At 54.9% G+C, this 21,331-nt stretch overlaps 1 protein-coding gene across 1 annotated transcript in view; it reads left to right on the top strand.

The window, feature by feature from the left end:
- The window catches only part of PTPRS (protein tyrosine phosphatase receptor type S), a 127,538-nt gene that overhangs the window by 99,070 nt on the left and 7,137 nt on the right, over window positions 1–21,331 (top strand). The window contains exons 15-28 of the mRNA XM_084220927.1: window positions 735–1,325; window positions 1,999–2,096; window positions 2,231–2,484; window positions 2,859–2,952; window positions 3,132–3,347; window positions 4,881–5,038; window positions 5,888–5,899; window positions 7,656–7,768; window positions 9,998–10,045; window positions 13,433–13,530; window positions 15,506–15,629; window positions 18,209–18,384; window positions 18,929–19,048; window positions 19,880–20,034. Of these exons, the coding sequence (XP_084077053.1) occupies window positions 735–1,325; window positions 1,999–2,096; window positions 2,231–2,484; window positions 2,859–2,952; window positions 3,132–3,347; window positions 4,881–5,038; window positions 5,888–5,899; window positions 7,656–7,768; window positions 9,998–10,045; window positions 13,433–13,530; window positions 15,506–15,629; window positions 18,209–18,384; window positions 18,929–19,048; window positions 19,880–20,034 (2,257 nt within the window). The remainder of the gene's footprint in view (window positions 1–734; window positions 1,326–1,998; window positions 2,097–2,230; window positions 2,485–2,858; window positions 2,953–3,131; window positions 3,348–4,880; window positions 5,039–5,887; window positions 5,900–7,655; window positions 7,769–9,997; window positions 10,046–13,432; window positions 13,531–15,505; window positions 15,630–18,208; window positions 18,385–18,928; window positions 19,049–19,879; window positions 20,035–21,331) is intronic.

The raw sequence follows: 21,331 nt of genomic DNA, 5'->3' as shown, positions 1-21,331 counted from the left end.
TGCTGAGCTCCCCAGAACCCCCAGACGTGGGGGAGCTCACTGAAAATGCACCAGCACTGTGAGTTCCCTTCCTCCAGAGGAGAGGAGCAGCACAGAGTGAGCAGCAGCTCTCCCTGCCCTCTGCCTCACACACATTTTGGGCTCTGGCTCCTCTGCCTGTGCTGCCTTCTGTACCCAAGTGGGCAATGAGCTGCCTGCCAGCCGTGTGAGCTGGCCCTGTGCCTGCTGCTCAGGACCTGGGGCTGCCCAGACTTCCTTCCATCCTTCAGTGCTTCACCCTCAGCTGCTCTGGACTCCCCAGCCTGGCCCAATCTGTTCCAGGCTCTTTCTGCATGACTTGGGCTGGGTAATGGAGAGAGGGAGGGAGGCTGGGACTTTGGAGGCTCCAGGTTTGTTTTTCCCTGCCCTGAGAAGCAACTGGGACAGGAGGCTGGGAGTCTGACTCCTGAGTCTGTTCCTCCCCGTGGTGGAGGGTGAGTGGCCCAGGGACGGGGGAGGAGCTGTGCACGTCTTCCCATCCTGAACAAAGGGAAGGAAATAAATTTAGGAACGCGTCAGCAGCTCCTGGCTGATATGTTGGCAGTGCTCCTCGTTTCCCAAACTGTTTAGGGCCCAGCCACCTGCACAGGGTGGCAGCAGTTTGGGTTCCACGGAGCATTGCTGCTGGCTTGAGGAACCTGCAGCTCCTGTCCCCTGCCCCAGCCTTGGCTGAAGGTGCCTCTCTTCTCTCGCAGTGCCAGGAAAGCCCATCCTGTCTGTGCACCAGACAGAGGAGAACGCTCTGCTGGTGAAGTGGGAGCCCCCTCTGGGCGCGGAGGGCCAGGTGCTGGGCTACCGGCTGCAGTTTGGCCGCAAGGACGTGGCCCCGCTGGCCACGCTGGAGTTCTCGGCCCTGGAGGATAAGTACCTCGCCACCAGCATCCACAAGGGCGCCACGTACGTCTTCAAGCTGGCCGTGAAGAGCCGGGCTGGCTTCGGGGAGGAAGCCGTGCAGGAACTCACCACCCCCGAGGACATCCCCAAGGGGTACCCCCAGATCCTGGAGGCCAGCAACGTCACGTCCGTGTCGGTGCAGTTCGGCTGGCTGCCCCCCGTGCTGGCCGAGAGGAACGGCGCCATCGTCAAATACACCGTGGCCTACCGGGAGGCCGGTTCTCCCGGGAACCTGCTGGAAAAAGAGCTGCCCCCCTCCCCAGAGAACTCGTACACCCTCAACGGCCTCAAACCCAACACCGCCTATGACGTTAAAATCCGTGCTCACACCAGTAAAGGGCCCGGGCCCTACAGCCCGACCGTCCAGTATCGGACGTTCCAGCTGGACCAAGGTAGGACTCACCGGTTTCTCCTCCCTCTCTCCCCTTGTGGCCGGGGCTGGTGCCGGGAGGCAAGAGAGCTGGAGAGGTCAGGCCGGGCTCAGCCAGGCTCGTGAGTAAATCAAAGCACTCTGGTGTCACACTCAGTCCCTCCGCTCCTCTCTGCCTGGGGCCAGGTAAGTCCCTTTTACCGCTTTCTTCTACGTTAAGTCCGGACACCTCCTGTCCCTGGCACCTGAAGGGGGGGCCAGTCTCTGCACAGGTGGGAAGAGCATTTTCTTCAGCTTTTGCAAACAGCCAAAAGAAAAGAGCAAAAATTAAAAAACAAAAAACAAAAAACCCTCAAGCCGTGACCTGGGATGGGTTTTTCTTCACCTGAGCATGCTCAGCCAGGCAGCACCTCGTTCCTGCAGCAGCCACCCAGGCCCAGAGTGTGGGGGCAAAGCCACGTGCCCTCCTGGGGTTAGGCATGGGGTCAGGGAGCACTGGGAGATGGACCGTGGCAAAACCCAAGCACAGTGGAGGAGGGAGCGATCCCTTCGGTTCCTGCAGCCGCAGCCAGACCCAGCCTGGCAGGCCCCTCTTCCAGCACTTGACATTCTTTTCCTTCTCTTTCCTGCTCTTCCTTCCCTCTGCTGCCTTTTCTTCTCCTTTCTCCCCTTCCTCCTCACTTTTTTCTCTGCAGTTTTACCCAAAAACTTCAAGGTGAAGATGGTGACCAAGACATCTGTCCTTCTGAGCTGGGAGTTCCCTGAGAACTACAACTCTCCTACCCCATACAAGGCAAGTGGAGTGCAGGAGTTTTTCCCCTCTGCAGGGCTGGGTGCTCGGTGTTCCCTGCACCCCGGAGGGATGGGGAGGAAGGAGCTGGAGCAGCCCCAGCCTTGCTCAGGGAACGACCTCCTCCCCTCCCACAGATCCAGTACAACGGGCTGCACGTCGACGTGGACGGCCGCACCACCAAGAAACTCATCACGCACCTGAGGCCCCGCACCTTCTACAACTTCGTGCTGATGAACCAGGGCAACAGCATGGGGGGGCTGCAGCAGAACGTGGCAGCCTGGACTGCTGCTGACATGTTGTCCAAGAAGCCAGAGGTGACCCACAAGCCTGATGCTGATGGCAACGTGGTGGTGATTCTCCCTGACGTGAAGAGCTCTGTACCTGTCCAGTAGGTTTCTGTTTAACTGCAGGGGTGGGGTGCTCAGTTTGTGTTTTGGGGGTCAGCCCTGATGGCTGGAGACCACCACGAAGGCCCAGGGGCGGTACCAGGAGGGTGATCCCTGCATTTCCAGCCTTCCTGACTGCTGCCTTTTGGAGGCACTTCCACAACTAACAGGGAAAGCCAAAGAAGTGTGCAGGGAGTGTACAAGGAGGCATGGGGCTGCCCCTGAATCCAGCTCTTTCCAGGAACAGAGGCTGTGCTGAATGCAAAATAAGGGGCTGGAGCCAGTGGGGCAGTTTGGGCAAACTCGCATCAGTGTGCGTTCTCCCTTCTTCCACGGCTAATTCCTTCTGTTTCTTCTTGTCATTCCCAACATTTAGAGCTTTCTACATTGTGGTGGTGCCTCTGAGGAAGTCCCGGGGGGGACAGTTCCTCAACCCCCTGGGCAGCCCTGAGGAGATGGACCTGGAGGAGGTGAGTGTGGGTGAACCTGGACTCAGGGGGAGAGAGAACGGCGGGAATGGGCTGGGAGGGGGATCTGGGGTACCCGTGCTCCTCGCTCAGGGCAGCCAGGGGACAGCCAGGCTGGGAGGGCCGCCTTGGCTCTCCTGGCCGCCCCTGTGCCGGCTCTCAGGCGCTCTGTGCCCCTGCAGCTGGTGCAGGACATCGCGCGGCTGCGGCGCCGGAGCCTGCGGCACTCGCGGCAGCTGGACTTCCCCAGGCCCTACATCGCCGCCCGCTTCCGCGCCCTGCCCTCCCACTTCATCCTGGGGGACATGAAGCACTACGACAACTTCGAGAACAGAGCCCTGGAGCCAGGCCAGAAATACGTGCTCTTCATCCTGGCCGTGCTGCAGGAACCCGAGGCTGTAAGTGCTGCCTGCTCCCCCCGGCCCTTCGGGGGCTGCCCCGGCCCCGCTGCCCTCCCGGCATCCTGGAGGGGTTTTTCTTTCCAGGTGGGGCTCTTGTGCTTGATGAGCTGCTTGTGCTTGTGCCTGCAGCTGTCTCTTCCAAGCACCAAGGACAAGAGGAGCCGTGATTGTCCCAGTCTTTGTGAGCAGAGCTTGCCCACTTGTGGCTCCAGACTGGAGTCCAGAATGGGGAGGAGCAGTGAACTATCCCCTTAGGACAGCACAAGAGTTCAGAGAGCCCTGGGTCAAACCCCTTTTTGAACAGTAATTTCCTTTAAAGGCTGTTCTTTAACTCCTCAGAGCAATGGCCCCAGACACCCTGCTCCAAGAGCATGTCACACTCTGGGCATTGCTAAGTTCCTCTTCAAGCACAGAGGTTCCCATTTTTTTATGGAAAACTACAAGTTCTCTCTACCATTTCAGCATCTCTGCTGTTTTCACTGGGGCTGTATTTGGCTTTATGAAAACAACTATTTTAATATTTACCTGCCTCCTCCCTCACACACAATAGGAAACACCTAATGCTTTGTTGTTTTTAAATCCCCCTATGGAATTGTAGCAGGGAGCTATTGGAAATTAAGGGTTTTCAGAGGTTTTTTCCCCCAATAAATATTTACTTGTGTATTTGATATTAAAGGATTAGGCCGACACGCTCCTGAATGGGTTTCTCAATCGGATTACTGCAGCTTGAGGTAATTTCTGCTTTAGAACAAGGTGCTGCAGACTCACTCCCAGTGGCCTGAATCCACAGCAGCTCCTGAGTGCGGAGCAGCATTCCAGCCTGCTCAGAGCTGATGGAGTTCAAGGACCCAGAGCCTCTGTCCTTGTCCTGTCCCTGGCTGCTCTCCCAAAGCAGGCCATGCCAGTTCTCTGTGCTGTTCAGTCTCTAGAGTTCCTGGCTAGGATGGGAATTTATCCTTTGTCAGGACTCTGAAGGGTTTGAATGTGCCTCTGATCCTCCTGAAGAGCCCAGCTCAGTGCAGAGGCAGCAGAGGACACACACAGTGTTTTACTACTTTGTATTTATTTGTCAGGGTTGTTTTTTTTCAGTCACCAGACCAAGCGTTAATTCTCATTTTAATCCCTTCCCTCTTGCTCTATAATCCCCTCTGACTGTCAAAATCCAGATGGTTACGTGAGAGCTTGGGGAAAGTGTTTGTGTGTTTGTGGCAGTGGTGAGGGCTCAGGGCTGTGCTGGAACAGAAGGAGCTGGATCTCTAAAAGCATGAGTGAGAAGGGGTGAGACAGGCACAGGGCAGGCTGCAGCCTCTCCTGAGTGTGATCTTCCCGTGCTCTGTCTCACTGGAGCATTGGAAGATACCCCTCATGTAGATGCCCAGGAGCAGGGCATTTTCCCTGTCAGCATTTGGGTTGTGCTGCAGAGAGCTCACATCCTCTCCAGCAGTTCCTCCTGTGCCATATCCTGTGCTTGCCCCCTCTTCAGTCCCATCCCACCTCTGAGCTGTGTTCCACCCTGTTCCTGTCTTGCAGACCTATGCTGCCAGTCCCTTCTCTGACCCCATCCAGCTGGACAACCCTGACCCCCAGCCCATCATTGATGGTGAGGAGGGGCTCATCTGGGTCATCGGGCCCGTCCTGGCCGTGGTCTTCATCATCTGCATCGTCATCGCCATCCTGCTCTACAAAAAGTAAGAGCTGCTCACGCCTCAGGTGGTTCTGAGTGTCCCCAGGGCCCTCAAGGGGATTTCTGCCCCGCTGGGCACGGGAGAGAGGAGCCCTGAGACACAAATGCTGCCATGGCAGAGTCTGCCCAGCCCAGGAGGGATTAGCAGGGATTTGCTGCTGCAGATTCTGCCCCATGGCCCTCCCAGGAAAGCTGTGCTTGTCCCACAGACCCTCCCTCGGGCAGTGAGGGTGTCAGGACTCAGCCTCGCTGCTCACAGCTCAGCCCCTTCCCCTGCTCCCTGTGGGCACTGGGGGGATGCAGGGGAGGCACCCCAGAGACCTCCACTGCTCTCAGACTGGTTTTCTGCTGCAGCTGGGAGACGGGAGCAGGCTGTGAGTCTTCAGGGAGAGCAGGGAACACTCCTTTTTGTCTCCCTTCCCTTGGCTTTCTGAGCAGCTCGTGGTGTGGGGATGGGAGCTGGGGGTCCCTGAGCACACGCAGGGCAGGGGAGGGGGACAGGAGGGCAAGCAGGGGCTGAGAGAAGGAAATAAAGGTGGCAATGGCCAGCAGAGGTGTCTCCAGCTGGGACAGCTCATTCCCAGGGTGTGGGGAGCTCCCCCAGCCCTGCTCTGTCTTTGACCTGTGTGCTCCCTTATGCACAGGAGAGTGCTCTCTGCATCCCAGCATGTGAGGCTGCTCTGGGCAGGGGCTCAGGGGTCCTGGGTGGTGTCCCTGTGGCTGGGTGATCTTTGCTGGTCCCACATCTGCTGCCAGGGTTAGAGCTGAGCAAATGCTTGCCCCTAGCTCTGCAAGTCCTTTCTAACCTGAACATTTGTCTTGTCTTCTCTCCACTTACTGCTTTCCTGGACAGCAAACCAGACAGGTAAGAGCACCAGATTTGCCATTTATTCAGGTTCTTGCTTGCTGTGTGTTAAGCAGTGTTTGCTGTGTGGTGCTGGGGCTTTGTTGGTGCCGTTCCCACCTCTAGATCTGTCCTCACAGAAGCCCCATGTCAGATTAGCTGGGACCATGTTTGAACTGGGGCAGGAAAACCAAAGCAAGCCCAGCTTTCTCCTGTTTGTCCATTCCTAAATGAAACGGCCCTTTCTCAGGTTGTGCAGCAGTGACAGTAAATGGCTCATAAAGTGCTGGGTTAATGGAGCAGAGAAGCTCTCATTTGTGTGTGGCAGTCAGAGGTGAAAGTGGGTTTCTGCATGTCTGGCTGCTCCACACAGGCTGTCCCTGAGCCACTGGCACGCTGCAAGCAGGATTCTCACCAGCTGGGCTGTCCTTGTCCCGTGGCAGAAGCTGCTCTTTCCCCTCAGCCAAGGGCTTCTGACAGAGTCTGTTTATGGCTGCAGAAATGAGACTTTTTCCCAACCATTTCCAAGACTGAAAGAGTTTTCACTGGAAGTAACTGATGGGTTCAGTCCATGAACTGTTGACAGCAGTTTCAGAACTGCAGCAAAAATAAACCCGAACTGCAAAGTGGTGTCATTCCAAAATGCTGCCCCATGCAGTGCTGGCAGGGCTCAGACCACTTCTTCTGGCTATTAATGACATCAAGAGACGGCTAAAAATGTCCTGGATAACCTCCTCCCTGCCTAAGTGATTGCCATTGCTGCTGCAGGCAGGCGACTGGAGGCTTCTGTGCGCCCTGAGCAGGAGGGGTGAGAGCTCCACAGCCCCTGCTGGCAGGGCTGGGACCACCTTTCCCACCTCGGGCTGGGGGCTGCACTCTGCTGTCTGGAGAGGTTCAGCTCCCAGCAGCTCATCACTGCTTCTCTGCAAGAAGTTATCACATCTTTGGGTCAGCACTGGGCTTTGCTTCTAAATTCTCTTCAAGGAGAATGAACCAGGTCAGCAAAGACTTTTTCAGCTGCCTAAGCTAACCTAACCCATTTGGAGGAAAATATATTAGGAAGCACTTCCATGTGCAGCTCAGCTGGCGGGTTGGAGCGGGCTCTGGTGCCTGGCAGGGAGAGGTGGATCTCAGCAGGCACAGCTGTGCTGGGAGAGGACGTGTCTCCACTGTTTGTTGAACCCACATTTTTAGGGTTCTGCAGTTCAGAGACTGAAAACTGCTGCTCTGACTTCTCTGTCTGCAGCAGGGCAGCTCTGAGAGCTCCTGAACAAGCCAACTGCAATATCAGAGCTCGACACCCAAGGTCATGGCCAGGAGATTCTGTACTTTTCCAAACGATTCTGCTGGCTCTGGTGCTCTCAGGCTGGAAATGGCTTGGCCAGATTGGAACATTTTTTGCTCCGCAGAGTTCAGTGGAGGCTGCTCTGAGCAGGGAGGGTGAGGTATGAGTTCACAGCACCTCAGCTGCTCCTGGCTGCCAGACTGTGCTGCTGCTGGGAGAAGGGGGGAACGTCCAGACTTACCTGAAAGCTGCTGAGGGGCTCCCAGGCCATCGTCAACCCCTAAAACGTAGCACTGGCAAGCCTTGCAGACCTCATCCCTTTTCTGATGTGTTTTATGTCCTTACACCCTTGGCTGCACCTTTGCTTTTCTGTGGGCGCTTTGCTCATGCCTGAACATGAGTAACTGAGAAGTAGCTGAGACCACAAGGCCCAGAAGCTAAGCTGCTTTTTCTTTCTGGTCTCTTTTGTTTCTTTCTGGCTTTGTTGCGAAGCAAACGGAAAGATTCAGAGCCACGGACCAAGTGCCTCCTGAACAACGCTGAGATTGCCCCCCACCACCCCAAGGACCCCGTGGAGATGAGGAGAATCAACTTCCAGACTCCAGGTAACCGGCTGCTGACCAGCCTGTCCTGCTGGGGAGGCAGGAGGGGGCACCTGGCCCTGCTCTGAGCCCTGCCTGCCTGCTGAGGCACTGCCTGGAGAGCCAGAGCTGCCCTTGGGCACAGCCAGGGAGCCCCAGCCCCGTCTGTGCTCGCTGGGGATGCTGAGAGCTGCCTTTGCTGCATCCTCAAGGACCTTGCACGGGCTGTGCCCAGCCTTGGCAAGGCAGAAGAAGGGTTTTCCTGGATTTCCAGAGAAATTGGTACATTTGGGCTGAGCTGCAAGCGCCATGGCTGTGCCAGTGCTGCCCTGTGCCCCAGCTGGGAGCTCCTGGGTGGGGAGAGGGAGTGTGGCAGGCTGGCCAGCCCCCAGGGCTCCAGCCACACCTGGAACTGGTGCTCTCTGGTGCCAAACCACTCCTGCAGGAAGCCAGGCCTGCCCCTGGGCCGTGCAAGGGGAAAGGAGCTGCTTGGTGCAGGTGAGGCAGCTTCTCCTCACTGGGTCCAGATGCTGTGATGGAATCCCAGACTGGTTTGGGGTGGGAGCGCCTTCAAGGCCACTCAGTTCCACCCCCTGCCATGGGCAGGGCACCTCCTGCTCCCCCAGGCTGCTCCAAGCTTTGTCCAGCCTGGCCCTGGGCACTGCCAGGGCTGGGCCAGCCTGTGTCACAGTGCTGAGCTCTGTGCACCCCTCCTGCACACACGTGTCCCCGTGTCCATGCATGTCCCAGCTGCCTGCATGGCACCTCTGGCATGTCCTCACCCAGATGGACACGTGGCCATGCTGACCCAGTGCCTGTCCACACCTCTGCCTCCAAGTTCCTGGTGCTCGAGGCTTTGGAAGGGAATTTATTGTGCTTTTTGGGGGCTGGCTGTTGTTTTCAGTTTGTTTGTATTTTTTTTTGCTGTTTGTGCTCGTTAGTAATGTTTCTGTAGCTCCTGTTTCCCCCTCCCATCCCAGTCCTGTCCTTAGCATTGTCCAGTTTCCTTAGGGTGGGGCTGGCAGGAGGGACAGAGAGCAGGGGAAGCACAAAGGCTGTGCTGAGCTGAGCATCTTACCAAAATGAGGTAGGATCTGTTGGGATCAGCCCAGGCTTAGGAGCAATGCTCAGCTGAGGGGTGGCAGCAGGTTCACTGCAGAGACAGCAGTCCAGCACAGCTCAGTCCCTCAATCAGCTCTTGGTGCTGCTCTTGCAGGAGAGCCTGGAGGTGTTGGAGATCTTCTGAGTGCTCCCAGCTGCAGCTCAGCAGTTTGTCTGGGTTTGTCTGGGGTTTTTGCCCTTGTCTGGGTGCTTCCTTTGGGAGCATTCTGTGGGTGCTCCAGGTGGAGGGAGGTGGGAGACCCAAGAGAAGGAGCTGCACTCCCTCAGGTGAAAAGACTGTGCTGAGATAAAAATAAAAAGTTGTGGCCCTCCAGCTTGGTCGTGGTGCCAAGAAGCAGCTGGAAGTGCTGGTTCATGTGTTTCCCTGGGTGAGTGGGGGTTTCCCTGTGTCCCACAGGACAGCAGAGCCAGCTGAGGGTGCTTCCATCAGGTAATGGCAGAGATGGAGTCATGCTGACCCCACTGCTTTGGACATGCTGTACCTCTGAATTCTGGCTCTGGGAGGTTTATAAAGGGTACCTGAGACATCCAGACCTGCATTAAGGCTCTGCAGACTGGACGCTGTCTGTCTGCAGTCTGGCTTTAGGAGATGCTTTCCTTACCAAGTCTATCTGGCCAGAGCTGACCTACCTGGTGTTACTCTGCTCTGACATTTGTTAAGCACTAAAAGGTTTTAAAGGATTTGGGGGAGTTGCTCACCTGCCTCCCACAGAATTTTGGAAACACTGAGTGGAAATGGAAATGGATGGAAAAATGATCTTGGAGTGTGTTGGTGGTGATGGAGAGGTTGTGCTGCAGTCTACAGGGGAAGAGTCCACAGGAACTCTCTGAGTTAAAGGCATTTAAATTCAATATATTGTGGTTCAGAAGGGGCCTGTAGGCTCTTCTCCAGACAGGTGACCCCAGGTAGAATCTCCATCGTGTCCCCAGTGAAACAGAGGAGGGACATGGGAGTGGGAATGTGCAGCTCAGAGAGGGGAAAGCATAGCACATCGTAGATATCCTGTCCTAATCAGCACAAAAAATACCTTTCTTTTCCTCTTTAGATTTATGTTGATTTTTTTTTTTTATTAGCATGAAATTTTACAAAAGTGTATCTTTTATTTATTTATTTTTTACTGTTTTCTGCAGATTCTGGTCTGAGCAGCCCTCTCAGTGACCCTGAGTTTGACTTGGAAAGTTAGTTCCTGTGTGTTTTTGTTCCTGTTGGTTTCATTTTTCCCCCATTATTATTTTCCTCTTCTATCACTTTCCTTTCCAATTCTTGTTCCGTTCCTGTTACTATTTTTTGATTTTCTGCCGAATTCTCCGTGTTCCTGCGGTGTTTGCCCATCTCATCCCTTTTCTGTGCCATCTGTGTGTCTGAGCTGTGCTTCCAGTTTTACAGTTTCCCCTCAGAGCCCCTGGCAGGACCCGGGGTCAGCCCAGAGCCCGGGGAGCAGCTGGGTTCCATCCAGCCCTCGCTGTCCCGGGGGACCCAGGGCTGCCTTTCCCCCTGTGGCCGATGTTCCACGGCTGCTGCTTGGCTCAGTGTCCTCAGTGTCCTCAGTGTCCCCTGTTCTCGTGCCCTGGTGTCACTGGGGGTCGTGCTTTGGTGTTTGCAGTGCAGGGAAAGAGGAGCTGCAGCTGCAGCTGCTGATCCCCCGTGAGAGGGGCACACAGGCACCTTTCATCCAGAGGGGAAGGGGCCATTTCCCACCTGGGGCAGGTGCCTGCTCCTTGGCAGGGGCTGTTCAGGAGCACAGGGACCAGAGGCCACCCCAGATTCCTCCAGCCACGGCGACTTTGCAGGATAAAGGGGCTCTGGGCACGGAGCAGATGTCAGGGTGACGTTTCTGGTGACTGGGCTGGTGCACAGAGAATCAAGTCTTTTGTGATAAGATTAGAGAGATTCAAGTGATTGAAATGTTAGATGAGACTGGCTTGAAAAGATTTCATCCCATTAGGAGCCAGGATCCCAGCCTTGCTGGGTGGTGTGGGCTTGGGTTTTTTTTAATACTGGGCAGGGAAGGATGTGAGGTTTCAGCTGACAAATGTGAAGAGTCCCAGATGCTGCTTGTGCTCGGAGATGCAAGGGCTGGGAAATTTCCCTGAATAGTTACATCCAAATATTGGTCTCTTTGGTATGGAATGTGTCACAGAGGGGCTGTGGGTATTTTCCTGGCTGAACTCAGCCCTTCACACCCCAGAGGAGTTCCTGAAATAAAGGAGAGAAGAGCAGCTGAGCTGAGGCAGTGCCGCTCCTGCCTCGTTCCATGGCAAACTCCTGGATCCTACTGCAAACCCCATGCACTTGGCATTTTGACCAGGGAAGTGTTTATTGCTGCAGAGGTTCTTTTATTCCAAAGGGCCCTAGAAAACAATCCCATGAGGAGTTTCTTCCTTAAGAGCAGCAGAACAAGGCGAGTTCCCATGTGCCCCCAGCCAGGCTCTGTGCAGGGAGGCTTGGAGGGGAAGCAGGATGACCCCAGCAAAGGGCAGAGCTGCTGGTCACACTTTGGGTTTTTCCTGGAGTTTTATGAAAGAAACCTGTGAAATTCCTTCAAGGGGAAGGTGAGTCCTCATTCCAGATTGGCACAGTGGGCCTTTCCCGTGGCTCAGAGGTTCTTGTTCATGTTGCTCCATGACTTCTGAGCCAAGGAGGATCTGGGGTTTTTCTTGCTTGTTATTGCTGGGGTTTCAGATTGTTTATTTTCTCCTTTTAACATACATGTCCATCCAGTGTTGGTGGTGTTAAACTGGTTTGGTCTGATCTGGAGCATCCCATCCCACACTGAGAGAGAACCAGTTCCACCCACCACCCCAGTCTGCATCTCGTGCTGGGGTGGGTGGCAGCCCCCCTCATCCAGGTGGACAAAAGAACCCTCCTCCAGGTCTGATGGGACAGGACAACAAGAGACTAAATGGGAGTTTTTCCTCCATGAGCCAAGAGAGGTTTCCTGCCCTGATCTCAGCAGGCTGGAATGGAGCCAGCACAGCCCCCAGGATAGTTCAGGGTTATTTTTGTGAGCTTTTTTGGTATATTTCCCCTCTTCATCTATTTTCAGCCCTGTTTCCTTGTGCTGAAAATAGATGTGTGGTGAGCTTAGGAGAAACCTGTCCAGCTAAGGCAGACTCATCCCGTGCCCAGGCCTGGGGGAAGCAGCACCTCTCCCAAATCACTGTAAAACTGAGGATGTCATGCTTGCTTTGCCATCTCTGTGCTGAGTTTTCAGAGTATCTGACCATGCTGCTGCCACGCCGCTGCTTTGTCACCCACCAACACCCACGGGGCTCGAAATTCTCCCTGGCTTCCATCTCTTCTCCACTCCTGTCCTTCTCATCGGGGGCACTGCCCAGGGCTTCTCAGCATGCTGCTCTGCAGCCTCTGGAGAGGCTGGCAGGCAGCATGGGAAGCCTTTGGAGGAACACAATCCGATGCAGATGAGCAAAGCACGGAGCGCTTTTCCTGCCGGGTTTGCAGCGCAGCCTTTGAGGGACCGTGGGCAGGGAGGGGTCTCTGCTCTTCCCCGAGCTCCTGCTGCCCCTTTCAGAGCAGGATGTGCCAATCCCAGGCTGAGAGCTGAGTCAGCCACGGCTCTCACCCCGGTGCTGGCTGAGATGTGCCCCAGCTGGACCAGTCCGACCAGTGGGACCTCCCAGTGTGGCTCCAGTGAGTTCCCTGGCAGCTCTGGCTGCCTCAACACCAGCACACCAAAGTGCTGGGGGGTTGCAGGGGCAGCAGCTGAACCAGCTTGGGGGCATCAGGCCCAGTGCCCCTGCCTGAGGAGGGTCTGCCTGTCCATCCCAGAGGGTGCCAGCGTTCCCAGCAGAGCCTGGACAGGGCTGCACAGCCCAGCCACAGCACGGGAGGGAGGGCTGTGCTGCAGAAGGGGCATCCCCCACCAGCCAGGAGTGGGAACAGGAGTCTCTCTCTTGGGTGCTTCCAGGCCTGGCTGCACTCTGGAAATGGTGCAGGTCAGAGCTCAGTGCCCATGAGCAGACCGAGAACTTCCAGAGGCAATGCTGTGCAAAAAACAACCCAGAGGATCCCTGAGGTCGGAAAAGCCCTCAAAGATCACCAAGTGCAGTTCCTGAAAAGCCTCCCCTGCTTCCCCCCATCTGCATATTGCCATCTCCTGCCCACATCTCCACGGTTGGCTGGATCCTGCCCTGCCTCCTTTCTGTTGGAGCTGGTTCCTGATCCTGGCGGGTGCTGTGCCATTTGCTGCGTGGGTTCCTCTGGCAGCGTTTGCTCATTCCAAGTCCACTTTGGAATCGCTAACACGCATCTGCTCTTCGGATTTTCCTTTTTGTTTTGCTCTGATTTCTACATTGAAAATGGGGCCATCACGGGAACACTCTCATTTTACTGTTTTGGTTTTATTTCCTTGATTTTTATTTTTTACTTCCAAGGACACAATTTCGAGCCCTGAATTCTTCTCTTCTAACCTCCCTACTTTCATTGCAGATCTTACATTGTAATTTATTTTCTTTTCTTGTTCCTTCTTTCTTATAAAATGCGCAACAGTTGTGAATTTTAGTCATTATTAAATGAGATCCTTTTCCTGCTGTCTTGTCTTTTAGGTATGCTCAGCCACCCACCCATCCCCGTTTCCGAGCTGGCTGAACACACAGAGCATCTCAAAGCTAATGATAACCTGAAATTATCCCAAGAGTATGAGGTATGAGCAAGAGTGAGTGCTGTGCATGGGTTTGTAGAGCCAGGAATGAGGGAATTCAGACAGGCCTTCATCCAAATTAACAGCTTCATTTTAAAGGCCTGGTTAGCTGAAATTTAGAAGCTATTTATGTATTGAAAATTAAGTACTTGCTGAGAGCTTTGCTGGGTTCAGTTCTAGTTCATAAGAAGAAAGAGGTTGGTCCATGAGCTGCTTTTGTTGGGTCAGCTGAGCTCCCTCAGAGAAGGGATGCAGTCCTGGAAGGTGGCTGCTGGATGGGATGGAGCTGTCCTTGGGGTACCCATGACTTGCTGCTGGACACAGGAGACCAAGTGAAGGACTGTGACACCCAGGTTTTACAGCTGAGCTTGAGTGACATGAGCAGGGAGCGCTCCACAGCTGATGCCATCAGCAGCCACGGAGCTGAAGATGGGAAAACAGGATCATTTGTGCTTCCTTGTCACGTCTGAGGGGTTTGTGCCCATTTTCCCTATCCTGGTAGTGACAGGGAAAATGTAATGACCAATCCCAGACTGGTCTGGGTTGGAAGCACCTTAAAGCCCATCCAGTGCCACCCCTGCCATCAGCAGGGACCTTCCACAGGCCCAGGGTGCCCCAAGCCCTGTCCAGCCTGGCCTTGGGCACTGCCAGCAATCCAGGGGCAGCCACAGCTGCTCAGGCAGGAATTTCTTCCTAATATCCAACCTAAAACCTGTCAGTTTAAAGCCCATGCCCGTGTAAAAAGCCTCTCTCTGCTCCTGGTTTTGTTGTTGAAAGATATCAAATGCCCTGGCATTTTTAGCCTAATGGTGAGGCTGGGCTGGCTGTGTCTGTTTGCAGGAAGGAGCCAGGGGATGTTTTCCAAACCAAGGGATGCTTCTCCCTGCCCTGGCTGCCTGATCACCGGGCACCTGGAGCAGGGTCACGCCTTGGAGAAGGCACTTTCTGCTCTGCCTGGCTCTCTCCTCCCACGCTGGGTCTCGGGGGCAGCAGCAGCTCGTTCTGTGCTCCATCCAGATTCCAGAGGCTGATCTGCATAATGCCACATCCCGAGTGCCCTGGCTCTGAGCCAGCCCAGCCTCCTCCAGAGGGAGAGCCAGAGCTGAACAAACATCGCTAATGAAGTGAAGGCGAGGCATGATTAGAGGGATGGAGAGCAAACAGACACATTACAATAGTATAAATACCCATTAGTTAGGAATTCTCCACAGCCAGAGCGAGCTCCTTCTGTGGATGGTTTTGTACCAGCTGTGCCTGGGGGGGTGGGCACAGCCAGGGAGGGCAGCAGGGGCTGGCTCAGAGGGGTGGCTCTGGGACCTGGGACCCTGTCCCCAAAGGGTGGCAGTCAGAGGGAGAGCAAGCAGCAGCAAACACAGCTCTGCACGTTCCTGCCAAGCCTCCAATTGAGGCAAACCCCAAGGGCTCTGCAAAATGATGAAGGAATTAAGCCCTTGTTTTATTTAATTCTCTGGCTGAGGATTTAGAGGTAAACGTAATTAACCTAATTTCCATATCTGGGACAGCTGGACTTTAGAGAGGAAAAAAAACCCGACCACCAAACCTGGCATAAATCACTAGGACGGGCAGAGGGGATTTTTCTCTCCAGTGCATTTCATTGTTTATTCCTTCATCCCTTCATCTAGGAAAAATCCACATTGATTGTCCTAGGGCCGGGGTCCCTACCCCTCTTTTGTGCTGGGGGATGCACTCTTGTCCCTGCCAGGCTCCCATGGGGCTTCCTCCCCATTTGGTGACCTTTGGTGCTGAATCCAGAGGGGGAATGACCTCAGATATTCCACCTGGGGCCCAGGGAGATGGGACCACGGGGCTGGGGCTTTCCCACAGCAAAGCTGGGTTCTGGCAAACAGCGATTGCTGCGCTCCTCAGCAACCTGCAGAGCCACGTGGAGCGAGTGCTCAGGGATGCATTTGCTGCTGTTCTCCTCACTGACTCCCCTTTCCTTTCCCAATCCCTGCAGTCCATCGACCCTGGCCAGCAGTTCACCTGGGAGCACTCCAACCTGGAGGTGAACAAGCCCAAGAACCGCTACGCCAACGTGATCGCCTACGACCACTCGCGGGTCATCCTGCTGCCCATCGAAGGTAGGGAGTGCCCTGCTCCAGGCAGGCTGGGCTGGAGCTCCTGCAGGGAGCACTGCACACGCTCTGCTCTCACCTCTATTGATATTCTTCTCCTAACGTCTCCCTGGGAGTCTGGCAAGCAGGAGATACCTCTGTAAACCAGGCGTTTGTTGAATTCTGGTGACTGACATATTCCCCTGGAGCTGCAATCCCTCCTATCAAGGGCTGGTTTATCAAGAAACCGCCTTCCCTTTGCCTGGAGAGGCCTGTTTGATACATCTCTGACTAACAGGAAGCATGCAGACCACATAGTGCTTTAGAGGGAGCAGAGCAGGGTGGTGGGAACGCAGAGCAGGGCTACTCAGGGAGGAGTGGGAAGCAAACCCAGGGCTGATTGTACAAATGTGAGAGGCAGCAGCAGCAGAGATGTGGCCACTGAGGTGCACAGGCACAAAGATCACTTGATATGCAGCCCCTGCTGCAGCCCTGGCCCCTAAAAGGCTGGGGATAAGAAGGGGTTAGAGCGAGCCTGGCGAGTCATAAATTGTTTCCTGAGCTGCTTATGTGAGCGATGGTGCAGTCAGAAAATTTACATTAAATTTCACAACTCATGGCTCTTGACAGAGCTGCTCCAGTGCATGCCAGGATAAGAGGGGCTTGAGATGGAGTTGAACAGGGCACCTGCTTGGGTTGCTGCTGCCAAGATAATGCTGGAGTTTCATGGGCTCAGGATGTGGCTGTGCCGGGTGGATAAAGCCTTCAAGGCCAGTCTTGCGTTGCCAAGAGGCGATCATCAGAGCAGAGAGGATGTGGGATGTCCTGGTAACTGCCTGGTGAATGGAGAGGCTAATTCCAAAGCCTTTGAGACCAGGGAATTGCTAAAATAATCTCCCTGTGCCACGGTAGCTCCGAGGGGCACGGGGAAGGGGGAGAGCTGAGGCAGCAGCAGAGCACGGTGATTTGCCAAAAAACTGCACAAATCTGGATTGCTCTGGTCTACTATTAGGGGGCTTTAAATGTTTCTCCTTGTGAAGCTGACTGTGTTCTGCCTTGGTTTAATTCCGAGATTAATATTGTATGAGCCAAGGAAAGCAGAGGCTTTAAAAAGTTGCTTTGTCATTCAAGGGTGGGGAGAAGAGCACAAGTGAGGGAGTGAAGGACACTTGGGCTGGTCTTGGATCCGGGGATGGATGCAGGCAGCAGTTCCAGCTCTGCCCAGGGCTCTGTGAGAGACCAACAGTGCAAGGATGATGGGCCAAGGTTGAATTTTCAAGCATGTGAGAGGTTCTGACATGTCTTGGCTGCTGTGCTCCTTCCTACCGGGCTCTATTTTATGCTCAGGGCTGGAAGATGAAAGGAGCTGGAGGAATTAGTTTTGTTGCTTTTTCTTTGTTTGAAATCTGGATTTGTCGAGGATGCAGACTGCCGCTGCCTGTTTGGACAGGAAGAAGCAGTGCCTTTAATTCTGTGACTTCTCTGAAGCTGGGGCTGTCACACAGTGAAACCTTGCAGGAGCTCACAGCCACCATTTCCAATGACAGAGTGGACCCCAGGGGGCTGCAGAGGAGATTCATTCCAGAGGCTCAGCCTTAAACACACTCCTGCCACAGCAGCCACCTTCTCTCCCTCCTGAAATTTCAGACTGGGAGGGAGCAAGGGTAGGGAACCCTGCAGGAATTGAATCAAAAGCCATTCCCCAGCAGCTGAGTGCCCTTGAGGACGGGCGGGCTGCTCTGGGCTCGCTGCTCCCCAGCCTTGGCTCCCCTGGAGAGAGGAGTGAAGGGCTCTGCACCGAGTTAATCGTGGGTTTGCAGATCCTGCCAGCCTTGCCAGGCACTCGCTGTGCTCGGGAGCAGCCAAACCAGCCCGGAGTGCTCCGTGCCAGGCGCCGGCTCTGGAGCTGAACCTGGGCAGCGCCGCCTGCCAGGGGCCTTTTAACTTCAGAGCAGCTTTCTCCTGCCATGTCCCAATCAACCTCTTCACTCTGGCAGTGCCTCCTGCTCATCCCAAGCCCTCAAGCAGGGACCCAGGCGAGCAGCTGGAACTCAATAGCCTGTAACTCACGCAAGTAGGAAAAAAAAACACTCTTAAAAATGACAGCGGGCAATTTACAGCAAGTCAAAGCCTGTAATTTCAAAGCCTTCATTGGCTAAATCAAGCCTGGCTTTATTCTTCACTCTGTCCAGCTGTAGCTCAAAGCCTGGCATTAGACTGTGGACCATACAGTCATTGACCAGGTGCATTTGCTGCCTGGGCTCGGGGCAGGCTGGGACAAGGACTCAGGTTTGTCCTACGGACACTGATGCAGCAGGAGCCCTGCTCCAGGACTTTGCTCTGTTAAGCACATGAGTAAAAACACCATGGTTTCAAGGCCTGATATTTGGTCTCTTTAATATCTCTTGCAAGGAGTTACTGTCTCTCTGCAATGCAGGAGCTTGAACTGGGAAAAGCTTGCCAGGAGCCTGGGTCATCCTGACCCACGAAGGCTCTGGTGTTTCTGCAGGGAGCTTCTCTCTAACAGCATCCCTGCAAAAATCTCCTCGTGCTTCCAGCTGTGTGAAGTCCTTGCAGATCCCTGATTTTTTGCTGATTTGACACAGGAATTGTGGGCAGTGATTACATCAATGCCAACTACATCGACGGGTACCGGAAGCAGAACGCCTACATTGCCACCCAGGGGCCCCTGCCAGAGACCTTTGGGGACTTCTGGAGGATGGTGTGGGAGCAGCGCTCAGCCACCATTGTCATGATGACTAAGCTGGAGGAGAAATCACGGGTAAGATGCATGAGAGGGATGACTGGTTAGTCATAATCCAGGGGGATTGGAGGGGAGAGTCGGGGGAACAGCAAATCCCTTTGATGTGCAGCCAGGGGGGGATTTCTGCCTGCTCTGCCAGCACCCTGAAAGTTCAGTGATTCACTGCTTTTAAAAAAACCATTCACCCTGGAAAGCTGCAGCCTCCTTGGCAACTCAGAAGAAGAGGCTGCTGGATCGCACTGCATGTCTGTCTTAGAGCTAATCATGTGGCAAGTTTCACATTCAGTTCTCTTGTTTAACAAGCCCAAATACATTCCTTCTAATCTTCAGGATCATTCCAGTCTGTTGTCTGTGGGATTGATGTAGAATCAAAGTCTGTGCTTAGACAGTAGGAGCTTTTTCTGATGGGTTTGTCCCTGTCCTGGTGCTGTGCAAAGACACTTCTTGCACCTCCCTTGCCTTTGCCACCAGCCCGGCTTCCCCTGTAACAGGGCAGTTTGGGCATGAGCATCCCCCCAGTGAAGGGTCTGTGCATCCCTGAGCCATCCCTGCTGCCTTGCAGATAAAGTGTGACCAGTACTGGCCCGGCCGAGGCACAGACACCTACGGAATGATCCAGGTGACCTTGCTGGACACCATTGAACTGGCCACCTTCTGCGTCAGGACCTTCTCGCTGCACAAGGTGAGCTGGCTCCTGCTCCTGCTTTCCCTGGAGAGGGGCTGGAACACTCCTGAACTGCAGCAATACTCAAGGATTTCTCTTAAGGGAAAAACTCAGAACAGTGGATGGGAAGGGGTCACATAACCTGAACTATTTTACACCTGCAGGCTCCAGTAACAAAGGGGTCTCAGGCTGCAACATTCCAAAAGATCAATAAATCTTTGATGTGACCACTTTGGCTCATGGCAGTTCCAAACCTTCATTCCCATCCCCAAGAGCTCTGGATTTCCCTCCCAATGGTCCCTCTGCATGGCAGGGGTGACACTGGATGAGCTTTAATGTCCCCTTCACCCCAAACCATCCCGTGACTCGACTTCAATAAAATTAAAACAACAATGAGCATGACAGACATTATTAATCAGCAGGGTCCTTGTGAAGGGTCCTGCCCTTCCCTGTGTTCAGTGGGGGAGCACAGGCAGGGCAGTGCCCAGGGCACACCAGCCCAGGCAGTTTGGGAGTGCTGTCCTGACCCCATGCCATGCTGACCCTGTGCTCTCCTGACCCCGTGCCATGCTGTCCTGACCCCGTGCCATGCCGTGCCATGCTGTCCTGACCCTGTGCCGTGCTGACCCCGTGCTGTGCCGTGCTGACCCCGTGCTGTGCCGTCCTGACCCCGTGCCGTCCTGACCCCGTGCCGTGCCGTCCTGACCCCATGCTCTCCTGACCCCGTGCTGTGCCGTCCTGACCCCGTGCCGTGCCATCCTGACCCCATGCCATGCTGACCCCATGCTGTGCCATCCTGACCCCGTGCCATCCTGACCCCGTGCCCTCCTGACCCCGTGCGTGCTGCAGAACGGCTCCAGCGAGAAGCGCGAGGTGCGGCAGTTCCAGTTCACGGCGTGGCCCGACCACGGCGTGCCCGAGTACCCCACGCCCTTCCTGGCCTTCCTCAGACGGGTCAAAACCTGCAACCCCCCGGACGCCGGGCCCATCGTGGTGCACTGCAGGTACGCTCCCCTCCCCTGGCACGGGGCCCTGCCAGGGGGCGTTCGGGACGGGCTGGGTTTACCTGGGCGCAGGGACGGCTCAGGGCCACAGGTGCGTTCCCAGGCAGCATCTGAGAAGGACACCTGGGGCTTCCATTGACCTCAGCATTTCCTGAGATGATGAGGGGTGTCATTTGGGCGAATCACTTGGATTCCAGAATGCTCCAGGCCGGGCTGGACAGGGCTCGGAGTAACCTGCTCTAGTGGAAGGTGCCCCGGGCCATGGCAGGGGGTGGGACTGGGTGAGCCTTAGGGTCCCTTTGGAACCAAACCATTCTGGGATGTGATGGTCTGGTCAGGCAGTGGGAAGTGCCTGGTGCTGTACCTGCTGTACCTGTGTCTGGTTCTGTGCGGTGGGGCTGTCTGTGGTCACAGTGAGACAGTGGGAGGAGGATCAGGTGTGACCTGAGAGGGCGTTGGAGGTGTTTGGGAGGCAGAGCTGCCTCAGCTGCCCGAGGCAGAGCTGACAGTGATTGACAGAGGGTTTCTGAGAGCTGCTGCCTTCCTGATAATGCCAGGCTGAAGGCAGGTAGCATTCCCTAATTCAATTTACAACCTAGTGAGGAATGCTTGAAGCCTCAATGCAGATAAATCCCTGTGTTCCTCAGGAGGGTGTGGAGGAGCCTGCGGGTTCCTGGGCACTGGGGGAAGATCTGAATTGTGCAGGCTGCTGGGGAAGCTAATCCTGCCTCTGCTGGAGGATGCCGTTTAAACAGTCTTTGTGAGTGGGCAACTTATCACTACCCTTGCAGATGGCAATTATTGTGCACCTCAGAAAATGAATAAAGAGCTGTCAGCTCACAACCAGCTCCCAGATCAGCTGCTAAATTCTTGCCAAAGCTCCAGTCACCTGCTTGGTTCAGGTGTTAGGCAGTCTAATTAACAGAGATCAAGGGGGCTCGAGGAAAAAAAGGACAGCACTGCAATGGTAAAAGGAAACCCTTTATTAGCAGTGGCACAAGAGAGCACAGAGCCCTGCTGAGGCACAAATGCCGTTACACACAGGTCTGATGTTACCTGATGCACAAAAACATCGAGGGAGAGAGGTGACGCATGTTACTCATTACAACACCAGTGGTTTCTCGGCTGCAGAGATCTGAGAGATTAAACAGGGGTTTGTAGATCCTGCCAGCCCCTTGTTGGAGCCTCAGGGGGGCTGCCACAGCTGTGCCTGGCCCGGGCTGTCACAGTGCAGGGGGGACAGGACAGAGCGGTGTGGAGAGGGGAGAGAGCAGTGTGGAGAGGGGACAGAGCAGCA

The sequence above is a fragment of the Fringilla coelebs genome (genome assembly GCF_963513975.1).
Source record: "Fringilla coelebs genome assembly, chromosome: 24".
NCBI lineage: Eukaryota > Metazoa > Chordata > Aves > Passeriformes > Fringillidae > Fringilla > Fringilla coelebs.
The sequence above is the reverse complement of the archived record's forward strand: the minus strand, read 5'-3'. Positions and strand labels throughout refer to the sequence as shown.